General features: G+C 39.9%; 1 protein-coding gene across 2 annotated transcripts in view; it reads left to right on the top strand.

Annotated features, from left to right (window-relative positions):
* The window catches only part of LOC106878886 (deubiquitinating protein VCPIP1), a 51,556-nt gene that overhangs the window by 1,950 nt on the left and 36,910 nt on the right, over nucleotides 1-12,696 (top strand). For both annotated transcript variants that reach the window (XM_089341323.1, XM_089341322.1), the window contains exon 2: nucleotides 6,912-7,769. In XM_089341323.1, coding sequence (XP_089197449.1) covers nucleotides 6,935-7,769 — 835 coding nt within the window. In that variant the 5' untranslated portion in view covers nucleotides 6,912-6,934. The remainder of the gene's footprint in view (nucleotides 1-6,911; nucleotides 7,770-12,696) is intronic.

Here is a 12,696-nt window from a genome sequence, read left to right as displayed (position 1 = left end):
GTCGTGTAGACTTGACAAACTCCTTACAAGAAAGGAATGGCTAGAACCCCCTTCTGAACATAATAGCAGTGTCGTCTTATGACACGTGCACACTGGGCAGTTGTTCGGAGCCCCTCACATATCTAGGGGTCCAGTTCTGATCTGTGTATGAGGTTAGCTGTCTATAAATAAATACCTCTAGGGCTCAGTGCATTGATTTGTCCGGGGGCTTATAATGGTGCTAAGATTGCCCTGCATAATAAGTTTACTAGATGCCGGGGGTTAAACTGTGTTTACATAACAATAATAGGAGAGGTTCGGCGTGGTCGTTTGACTTAGAAATTGTAGCCAAAAGTTTCTTTTTACTATCTTTTGTCTTTTACTAGTTTCAGCCATTAGACTACAGTTATGCTGGGTCACCACCTTGAAGAATTCTTAGTCGAATGAAACGACCCCAGTACATATTTAAAAAAAAATCCTGGTACTTATTCTTATTCCTTTATTGCCTACAGGGGGATAAACATAGAGGGGACTTATTCTATCTGTCAATAGATTACGGGGATGTAAACACACTAACACCGGTTGTCAAACGGTGGGGTTGATAAACACCGACAGAAACACACAAACACGGACTTATTTCAGTTTCTGGCTACCAAATTCACTCACAAGGCTTGGTCAGATCAAGGCTATTGTAGAAGACACTTGTCCAAGGTGACACGCAGTGGGACTGAACCTAGAATCATGTGGTTGGGAAGGAAGCTTCTTACCACAAAGCCACACCAGCACCTTACTTGACAAAAATGGCCAAAAATCTGACTGGAGCCTGGTGCAGCTCTCTGGCTAACCAGCTCCATTCAAATCATTTAACCCATGCCAGCATGGGGAACGGACGTTAAATGATGATGATGGTCATGGCTGTTACACCTTTAATCATAGGTTTGCTTGACCAGGTAGGACTAACCTGGAGTTACGTGACAACTACTACAATTGTTGCCATTTTCTAACCAATGAGTTGTAACGTGGGGAAATAGCAGCCAGACCTTGCCGTTCTGTCTAAATGAAAGAAAAGGGCACATCAGATAATTTAGTCCAAGATACACTACATCTGAAAAACTAAGATGTGAGGGTTATGAGTGGAAGGTCTTTAATTACATTATATAACACGATTTTTGTCCTTGGGTAGCAACTGTTGTTTCCTATTTGCTTACCCCCTAGAAAGTATGAAAAATGGCTAATATTTCCTTCAGATTTTGCTTTTGTTACGTTTATTCAAACCCCAAAAGAGTCCCTCTCAGCACATGGCTATGATGCTCCCCCACTACTCCTGCTCATGATCAGAGATGCACATATTGTCAGCTGCTGAGGAACATGCTCAAGTGGTTAACGTCAAGCAACTCAGCACTGAATCTGTCTGAAATGTAATGGAAAGTAGATCAGTTTCAAGACATTGGTGTCCAGGTCACAAAATGCAAAGTTTGAAGGGAATAGTAGTCATTTCCTTTGATTTCTAGATAGAAGCAAATAAGAAATAACACTGACCATTTAACGTATCATCATCATCATCATCGTTTAACGTCCGCTTTCCATGCTAGCATGGGTTGGACGACTTGACTGAGGACTGGTGAAACCGGATGGCAACACCAGGCTCCAATCTAAATTTGGCAGAGTTTCTACAGCTGGATGCCCTTCCTAACGCCAACCACTCAGAGAGTGTAGTAGGTGCTTTTACGTGTCACCTGCACGAAGGCCAGTCAGGCGATACTGGCAACGGCCATGCTCGAAATGGTGTCTTTTATGTGCCACCCGCACAAGCCAGTCCAGGGGCACTGGCAATGATCTCGCTCGATATATCCTATTATAAATTTGAGTGATGTTTCTCTGTCCATTACGTTTTTATGTTCATTAATTCCTCCTAGACCATTGGTGCAAGGTCAACGAAACTCAAACCAGCAACTCCCCCAATCGCAGGGAATGTTTTAAGAGGGTCTATTTTTTTAAGGCCTGCTTAATTGGGGCCCCACTGACACCCCTGTTTTTACTGCATTTTGAACTAAATACAGGGCATTGGCGACCAAATCAGAGCAATGACAATGAGTTTTGTACCATGAACTCCCAGGGAGTATGGAACAAAATCCCATTCTAGCTGTTGAGGAACTAGCACAGAAGCTTAGATTTGGTCATTCAACCATTCATCGACACCTGCATGCCATCAGAAAAGTCAGCAAATTGGGTCAATGGGTTCCTCACAAACTTTCCAAGTCTAATCGCACGCAGAGAGTGAATGTGTGCTTTTCTTTGCTGCCACATCTCACGAATGAATCTTTTTTGGACTGAATAGTGACTGGTGATGAGAAATGGGTTCTGTAAAAAAATGTCAAGCGCCGAAGACAGTGGGTAGCGAAAGGAGAAACACCAGCACCCCAGGCTAAAGAAGGCTTTCACCCACGTAAAGTGTTGTTATCTGTTTGGTGGGATATGAAAGGTTTAGTCTGCTTTAAACTTTTAAACCCAAACCAAACGACAACAAAGGACATCTACTATGAGCGGCTTGAGTCAACGCTAGAAGAAAAACGACCATCTTTGGTTTCAAGATGAAAGGTGTTCTTCCATCAGGATAATGCTCGGCCACATACAGCGATTATGACATTCAAAAGGCTGGAGCAGTTTGAACGGAAAACGATGCCCCACTCACCATATTCTGCAGACATTGTCCCATCTGATTATCATTTATTCTACAGTCTTCAAAGTCATTTGGACGGAAAAAATATAAATTCTGTAGATGAGGTCAGAACAGTTATTGGAGGAGTATTTTTCATCACGGAGAAGTGAATTTTGGAAAAGGGGCCTTGCAAGTCTAGCAGATAGATAGAAGAGCATTCTAGAAAATGAAGGAGAGTATATTTTAAATTAAAAAAGAACTTTATCTTAATTTTGAAAAATAAAAGAAGTATAAAAAAAACCACATTTTTTATGGGATGACCCAATATATATACTCTGTTGTTGGACTGTTGCCATGTTGGAGTAGCACCTAATATATTTTATGATGGTCATATTGATCCTGTACTTCTATTTTTCTTTGGTTACTAATTACATTTTCTTTCTACACATTAGAACCTGAATTCTTTATAGACACAGGCATGGTTGTGTGGTAAGAAGCTTGCTTCCCAGTCACATGTTTCTGGGTTCAGTCCCATTGCGTGGCAATTTGGGAAAGTGTCTTCTACTATAGCTTCAGGCTGACCAAGGACTTGTGAGTAGATTTGGTAGGCAGAAACTGAAATAAGTCCATCATATATATGTGTGTGTGTCCCTTACCACCACTTGACAACCTGTAACTTAGTGATTCAGCAAAAGAGATCAATAGAAAAAAACTAGACTTAAAAAAAAAAATTACTAGAGTTGATTTATTCAACTAAAAGTTTTTCATGGTGGTGCTCCAGGATGGCCGTTGTCTAATGACTGAAACAGGTAAAAGGTTGGTTTTAAACACAAAGTACAACTCTGAGTAATCCGGTGTGACATAAACCCAGTATAACATGGAGTATGTTGTCCATTATGTTCTTTCTTAACGCATGAGTTTGGCTCAGTCAGAGTTAGAAAAAAAGTTGAAAGGTGAAAGAAAACCAGTCCAACTGGTTATAAATCTTTATATTGTTTTCATGTCTGAGTATTAAGAGGATAGGAAAACCCATTTATATATATATATATATATATATATATATATACACACACACACACACACAAGGGGGTACACAAAAGAAACAGAATTTTGCAATATCATTTTATTCACTTAGTTTTACATGTTTACACTTTTCTCACCTTCAAAATATTCTCCATTTGAAGCAATGCATTGCTCTAGACGCATTTTCCATGGTTCAAAGCAGTGGTGGAATTCTTGCAAAGTAATGACCTTCGAAAAAAGTTCCGGTTTAACTTGCAGCTGCTCTTTCAGTTCGCAACACGCATTCAGTTGTGACTGCTTTTGATCTTCTGTGAGCAAGTGAGGCACAAATTTTGCTGCAATTCTTTTCATTCGCAATTTCTCTCTCAAAATTCATTGGCAGGAGCTCCAGGACACACCAGTCGTATCAACAAGTTCTTCAATTGTTTGGTGATGGATCGCCAAGATCAGTTCATGAATTTTCATGATGTTTTCATTTGTTCGGGAGGTCGATGGACGCCCTGAATGACGTTGGTCTTCAAGCAATAAGTGACCATTCCTAAAGTGTGGAAACTACTCGTAAACTTGTGTTTTGTTCATGGCAGTGTCCTTATAAGCTGTTTGAAGAATGACAACTGCTTTGGCCATGGATTTCCCTAGCAAAAAACAGAATTTCACAGACGCACGCTGTTTCTCTGTTTCGGTCATTGCAAAAATCAACAAACCGAGAGAAGCACTGCAAAATAAAGACACACCATGTGGCAGTACAATTTCACTGATTGTACTGATACTGCATACTGTAAAGGTTATATGTGGTTACCTAGCGAGCGGAAAGAGCATCAGAAGAGGAGGGAGAGAGAGTGACCAAGAATGAGGGCAGAAACAGGTGTGCTGCTGAAGAGGAGATACATGGTTACCCAGAGAGAGACAGTGAAAGTGATCAAGGATGAGGGCAATAACAGGTGTGCTGCTGAAGAGGAGATACACTGGGTTCAGTGAATGGAATTACTTCCCACTCCTTTCCTACATATTGAGCAGGGCCGTTTACCTGATGGAAAGAGAGTCTTATCTACTTTCTTGCTAACGACTTTGGTCTTCGCTAGATTGATTTTAAGGCCCTTTGATTCCAAGTTTTGCTTCCATACAATTTCTTCTCCAGTTCCTACAATAAGAGTGAGGTCATCAGCATATAGTAGTTCCCACAGGCATCCAGTTTTCAATTCCCCTGTTATGGCTTGGAGGATTATGATGAATAGGAATAGACTAAGAACTAAGCCCTGATTATATTTCTAGTAGCATATATTTAGATTTGAATTTTTTTTCAAGCAAGAGGCTAAAGACACCAACAGCCTTAGTAGTTTAATAGAAGTATGAGTTTGGTGCTGCTGTTTAACTCCAGATCAGTCCTGACTTATAATCAAAGCAATCCAGGTGTAACCCAACCAGGGGTGTAGTTAGGGTGGGACAAGCAGGGCACATGCCCTGGGCACCACTTTGAAGGGGTGCAATTTTGGCCGAGATCATTTTCTAATTAAGCCACTAAAAAAAAATTTTTTAGTCTTTTCAGTCACGGTTTGTTTTGCTTATCAACCACTAGACAGAATGGGGGGTCTTGACCTCACAAAATGCATGCGCTGCTTTTTGGTGGTGTATGTGTGTGTAGGGAGGCAATTTTGATGTGTACCCTGGGTGCCATTTACCCTAGCTACGCCCCTGGACCCAACAGAAGTTTTGTACTTAAGGGACCTACATTATCCAGCATGTCCTTTATTAAGAGATTAGGGTGTCAATTGAGGAAGTTCTGCTCACTATCTGGTTGTGTGGTAAGTAGCTTGCTTACCAAACACATGGTTCTGGGTTCAGTTTCACTGCGTGGCACCTTGGGCAAGTGTCTTCTACTATAGCCTCGGGCCGACCAAAGCCTTGTGAGTGGATTTGGTAGACGGAAACTGAAAGAAGCCCGTCGTATATATATATATATATATATATATATATATGTATGTTAGTGTATATGTTTGTGTGTCTGTGTTTGTCCCCCCACCATCGCTGGACAACCGATGCTGGTGTGTTTACGTCCCCGTAATTTAGCGGTTCGGCAAAAGAGCCCAATAGAATAAGTACTAGGCTTCCAAAGAATAAGTCCTGGGGTTGATTTGCTCGACTAAATGCGGTGCTCCAGCATGGCCGCAGTCAAATGAATGAAACAAGTAAAAGAGTAAAGATTATTAGTGATAGAGGCAGTATTAATACCAAACGGTAATGTATATTTCTACTTAAACATGGATGTGCATTTTGCTCCAAGAAACCAATATATGAGTTTCTGTCATGGTAACTACCACACTAAAGTTTAAATGGAGATAAATATTACCTCTACTTCTCAGTGTATTGGCCAACCGAGGCCTAGACTATAAAACATTTCAATCAAGGAAGGTGCCACGGAATGGGATTGAACTCAAAACCAAATAGTTGTTAAGGAAAAACCCAACTACACAGCCATGCCTCTCAGACTGTTTACAACACACTGACGTACCTGAAAAGGTTGCGGACCAATCTCGTATCTGCTTCATGCTCTGAATGTTTCTTTGTATTAACCACTGCCATTTGAAGTCTTACGTACATTCAAACATTTTCTTTTCTGCGTAATTTGATAGTCTCAGTGTAGTGAGTTCAGTTTTGGCTAGGTGAATATTATTTCCTACATTATCAGACCAGTTGGTAATAATAATTTCACTACCACTCTACTATCAGTTTCAATCAACTTTATCTGATCTTGACAGCTTTTGGCCTTGTTTCTAATCAAACGAAATCTGTACAATTTTTAGGCTTCGAAATGGGTTTTACACTCTCCTAATCCCTTTCTCTCTCTCATTTCTTTTATTTATAATTAATTGATGTTATGTGTGCATGTGCGTGTATCTGGCTCTCTTCTCCCTCTCTCTTTTTATATATATATATCTAATTAGCTTTTACTGTATTCTCTGGCATACAAGTCAACATAGTAATATAATGTAAACATCCAAGCATCATCATTATCTTTCCAAATCCTGCTGTATTTCATATGGAATTTTTGGCCTTCCAAAATTGTCTTGATGTATAAATCATTCTACCTATTTCTTTTTTTTTTTTTTTTTTTGACAGTAAATTTTGGTCTGCAAAATTTAACTTGTATGCTGGAAAATTCTCTGTAATTAATTGAAGTTTTATCTCTCTCTCTCTCTCTCTCTCTCCCATTATTTGAAATTTTATTTATTTTTCTGTCTCTCTTTTACAGTTTTCATTTCACCAGAACTCAAGATGGGGACATGGACAGAAGATCAAGAGAAAGTACTCACTGCATTTTGTCCTGATGATCAGTGTAGGGCCAGCCTTTTCTTTGACGAGTCCAGCGAGACAGTTGAATGCCTGTTATGTGGTCAGTTTCACGAAAAGCACACATTAAAAGATGTTAGGAAGGTTTCCGATTTAAGTGAAGTTTTGAAATTCCTTCGACCAATGCTTCAGGAGAAACGCACCGAGGAGACGAAAGTCATGGGTATTTCCAATTACGTATGTAAGCTACTGTCTCCCCTTTTCACACAGTATGGGTTGGACAGGAATACACAGAAGGCAAAACTGTTAAGTGAAATGGGTCATGGAAACACGTTCAATTGCAGCCGTCTCAGCTCCCATGCATTTCACATTGACCCTGCCCATTTGAACATACCATATTATGGTACTGACTGCTCTGGAAGTCTCACTTACCTCAGCGAAACACTGAGTATTATCAAAGCTGCAAATGACAACGAAGAAAGACTAGTCCCCATTCACACTGACGGAGACGGCCACTGCCTGGTCTATGCTATCTCTCGGGCCCTGATTGGCAGAGAACTGTTTTGGCATGCCCTCCGAGAAAACCTTCGCTGTCACTTTCTAGAAAAGCTGGAAGTTTATAAAATGCATTTTGAAGACTTCATTCATCCCCTTGAGTGGCAGGAAATCATTGCTGAGTGTGAACCAAACTTTGTTCCCCTTGACGGTGAACCCCTCGGATTGAGGAATATTCATATTTTTGGACTTGCGAATGTTTTGAAAAGACCACTTATTCTTTTAGATTCAATCATTGGAATCAGAAGCTCAGGTGACTATTCAGGTAGGTATCAATGAAGCTTGTTGTTGTTGTTGTCATTGTTAGTACAGAACCAGACAGATTATCTGACAAACTTGGGACCGGAAGTGTCCTAGGTTTCTGTATTTTGTAGTTTTCTGGAGACAGTTTTAAATATATGTTTGAAATAATGTAAAAATGAACAATGAAAAGTAAAGAACTAAGTTGTAATTTAACAGGTTCAAATTAATACACATCTAAAGCAGGGTCAGTTTGATATTCATTAATCCATTTAAAAATTTTTTAAATATATCATATTGAACCATCGTGGCCGATGCCAGTACCTCCTGACTGGCTCCCATGCTGATGACATTTAAAAAGCACCATCCGAATGTGATCGTTGCCAGGCCTGTCTGACTGGCTCCTGTGCCGGTGACACATAAGCACCCACTATGCTCTCGGAGTAGTTGGTGTTAGGAAGGGGATCCAGCTGTGGAAACATTGCCAAATCAGATTGGTGCCTGGTGCAGCTGCTGGTTCTCCAGACCGCAGTCAAACCGTCCAACCCATGCCAGCATGGAAAATAGACGTTAAACGATGATGATATATATAGGCACAAGAGTGGCTTTGTGGTAAGAAGCTTGCTTCCCAACTGCATGGTTCCGGGTTCAGTGCCACTGTGTGGTACCTTGGGCAAGTGTCTTCTACTAAAGCCTTGAGCTGACCAAAGCTTTGTGACTCTGAAAGAAGCCCATCATATATGTGTGTGTGTGTGTATGTATATGTTTGTGTGTCTGTGTTTGTCCCTCCACCATCACTTGATGACCAATGCTGTAATTTAGCAGTTTGGCAAAAGAGACCGATAGAATAAGTACTAGGCTTACAAAGAATAAGTCCTGGGGTTGATTTGTTCGACTAGAGGTGGTGCTCCAGCATGGCCGCAGTCAGATGACTGAAACAAGTAAAAAAAAATAAACGAATAAGTCCTGGGGTCAATTTGTTCGACTAAAGGTAGTGCTCCAGCATGGCTGGATTCAAATGACTGAAACAAAAAATAAAGAATAAAAGAAAATACACATATGTGTGTGTGTTATTTCTTTACTACCCACAAGGGGCTACACACAGAGGGGAGAAACAAGTACAGACAAACGGATTAAGTCGATTATATCGACCCCAGTGCGTAACTGGTACTTATTTAATCGACCCTGAAAGGATGAAAGGCAAAGTGGACCTCGGCGGAATTTGAACTCAGAACGTAGCGGCAGACGAAATACCGCTAAGCATTTCGCCCGGCGTGCTAAAGATTCGGCCAGCTCGCCGCCTATTTGTGTGTGTGTGTGTTGATGTAATACACTGAACGAGATATTTCAGACTCAATGTTTTGATCAGCATTCCTCTCCTGCCTTGTGTTGCATTGTAATTGTATTATCCAAGCGGAATGAGGCTACATTGCCATCAACATGAGGCACATAACATTTGAATAATAACAAGAGAAAAAAAAACCGAATTATTGATATTTTGAATGCATTTAGCACACAATTATCAAGTGGTCTTGCAAGAAGTTGGTACTCGGATGTCCTTTCTCTTCTGTCATTTTGAGTACATTTTGAGCACATGGTTCATTGTATGATATGTATGAAGTGTGATGTGGTCAAAGTCAATGGAACCTGTGTGAGAGGGAAACATGAGAGTTTGTGATGAAGTGGTGAAGGCAGATCCAAACCTGTTAAACTTCGCCCAAGATAATAAAGGACTCTGTTGATGGACAGCACACTGTGTGAGAGGGACCCACCCTCTTGCTCATACTCGGTGAAAACAAACATTGGAATTATGTGGTGTATATTTGTTATTTCTTTATTGCCCACAAGGGGCTAAACATAGAAGGGACAAACAAGGACAGACAAAGGGATTAAGCCGATTACATCGCCCCCCCAGTGAGTAACTGGTACTTAATTTATCGACCCCGAAAGGATGAAAGCAAAGTCGACCTCGGCGGAATTTGAACTCAGAACGTAACAGCAGGCGAAATACCGCTAAGCATTTCACCCGGCGTGTTAACGTTTCTGCCAGCTCGCTGCCTTCCATGTGATGTATATTCATATAGGTGGAGACATGGCTGTGTGGTAAGAAACCCTACCTTCTGTGTTCTTTTACAGAGCTTAGGGAAACTGAAGGACCACTGCAATAAGTGTGTGAATCTGAGAAGGGAATATGTTGAATAAAATCATAATAATCTGATTCCCCTGTATTTTCTTTTACCAAAAGCCAGGAGCTTTTTAGCACCCCTTGTGTGTGTGTGGTACATAAAAGACACCATTTCGTGTGGGTGACACGTAAAAGCACCCACTACACTCTCTGAGTGGTTGGCGTTAGGAAGGGCATCCAGCTGTAGAAACTCTGCCAAATTAGATTGGAGCCTGGTGTAGCCATCCGGTTGCACCAGTCCTCAGTCAAATCGTCCAACCCATGCTAGCATGGAAAGCGGACGTTAAACGATGATGATGATGATGATGATATATATATATATATATATATATATATATATATATATATATATATATATATATATATATATATATATATATATATATATATATATATATATATATGTATGTATATAATTGAAAAAATTCGAAGTTAACAAAAGGAGTACAGTCGGATATTTATTTTTCAATCACTACAATTGTTTCTAGGCAATGTAGTTCTCCAGGCATTCAGGTACTTGAATATGCAACCGTTTCCCTGCATTATGAGATCTAGTTGGGTTTCCTCAGGTGATATGTAAATATTGTCTCCGTAAGTGCAGATTCTTGGCTTCAAGAACATCCTCTGTGTCTGTCAGGGCCTGAATTTAGTAGTAGCCACTGAGTTTATCAAGGTGTGTTATAGCTGAAGGACTGTTTGCAGACTATTATCTACTCACACACAACAGATGCCCAAATGCAAGCCTGGAAGTACGTATAATACTACTACTGGATAGCACAGGATGAAATCTGAAGGTGGACGAGCTTTATACTGCACTCTGTTATGTTCTTAACAGAATAAACCATAGCTGTATATATTGTCATCATCATCCTTTAACATCTGTTTTCCATGCTTGCATGGGTTAGATGGTTTGATCAGAGCTTGCAAGAAGGAGAGCTGCACTAAGTTCCAGTCTGATTCGGCCTGGTTTCTATGGCTGGATGTCCTTAATGCCAACCACTTTACAGAGTGTACCGGGTGCTTTTACATAACACCAGCACAGGACTCTTGCAGGCCAATCCTCTTTAGCAGAAGTGGCATTAACTCTTCCGCTGTGGGGGTGGGGGCAGGTCCTCTTGAATACAGCAAGGCACCAGATATTTCAATCCTTTGTCATGTCCTCTGTTAGATTCAGTGTCCTGAGATTGTCCTTCATACAATTGGCTTCTTTCACTTTCTATCTACTTCGTTCTCTGACTTTTTTTTAGTCAGGGGAGCTCTTACTTTGCCTCAACTTACCTATGTTCTTATTTTTATAACATAAGCATTCTCCCAGTGACCAAGTCTTGTTCTCATGCCAATTTATTGGAATTGTTCTAGTACCAACTACGGTTGAGATACTGAGCGGAATCATTTATTTCTCTGCTTATTTATTCAGTTCTGTCTAGTCTATCATATCTGTCTAGCATCTGCAAGGTAATGAGAGTGAGAGAACGGGTTACGTGGGGTCTGGGAGGAGCAGAGGCCATTAAAGTCTGTGTAGAAAAGGCAAAGAGAGGAGACATTGTGTCTGTGTTTGCAGAATGAGTTCAAGGCAGTCAGTTCATTCAACTTTGCCTTAATCTGGTCTATAACGTCTCTGTGTGTATACATAAGGCTATATATATATATATATATATATATATATATATATATACATATATATCTGTATATATATACATATACCTGTATATATATATCTGTGTATGTATATATATATATATATATATATATATATGCATATACTCACTGAGATACATATATGGGTGTGTGTGTATATATACACACACATGCACACAATCTATTTAGCAAAATTGGGACCAGAAAAGGAAGGGGGGAAAATAGAGAGAGAAGAGGAAATTTCTATTATATCGTAAACAATGAGTTATTGTGTATAACCATCAAGCGTACAATATTGATGATTGCGGTGTGGGCGGCGGCAGCGGTGGTGGTGGTTGGATGGATGGATGGATAGATGGACAGAAATTGTAAAGAATGGGAATACTTTAGTCTACTTGAAATTGAGCTGAACGAAAAGGGGGAAGGATAGAGAGACGGACAGAATAAGATATATATGTATGGATGTTTATACTGTCTGTCTGTCTCTCTCTATATATATTTATATATACATATACATACACATACATATATATGCACATGCATATCTATTTACCTATCTTTCTGAATAGATACAGTGATCTATCTATCTATCTATCAATCTATCTTTCTCTACACACATATATAGTATTCCTTCGACTATCACAGGTGTTACATTCCAAAACACCCCATGATAGGTGAAAATCCATGAAGTAGAAACTACTGTACTGTATATATATTTTTAAAAATTATTTTTGTAATTTGTATATATTTATTTTATTATAAATGCTAAAGAACACCACAGAGGAATCGACATAAGCTTCAATAATAAACCGCGATATGGCAAGGAATTACTGCATATATGTATATACACACACACACACATATACAGGGAGAGAGAGAGGGTAATACACACACACACACACACACACACACACACACACACATATATATAGAGAGAGAAGAATTCATAAATTTTATGTGCACACACACATTTACTGGAGAATGGGAGATAGTTCGATAGAAAGAGAGAAAGAGACTTAGGCAGGGAAGAACACTAAAATGTAAAAATGTAATAACAGTTTGGAATTATTAGAACTGGATATAAATGGTTAGGAAGAAGGGGAGGGGGAATGACAACTGCGGGTGGGGG

Source organism: Octopus bimaculoides, chromosome 24, assembly GCF_046866305.1.
Source record: "Octopus bimaculoides isolate indiv1 chromosome 24, ASM4686630v1, whole genome shotgun sequence".
NCBI lineage: Eukaryota > Metazoa > Mollusca > Cephalopoda > Octopoda > Octopodidae > Octopus > Octopus bimaculoides.
Note: the sequence above shows the minus strand (reverse complement) of the source record. Positions and strands in the feature narration are given on the sequence as shown.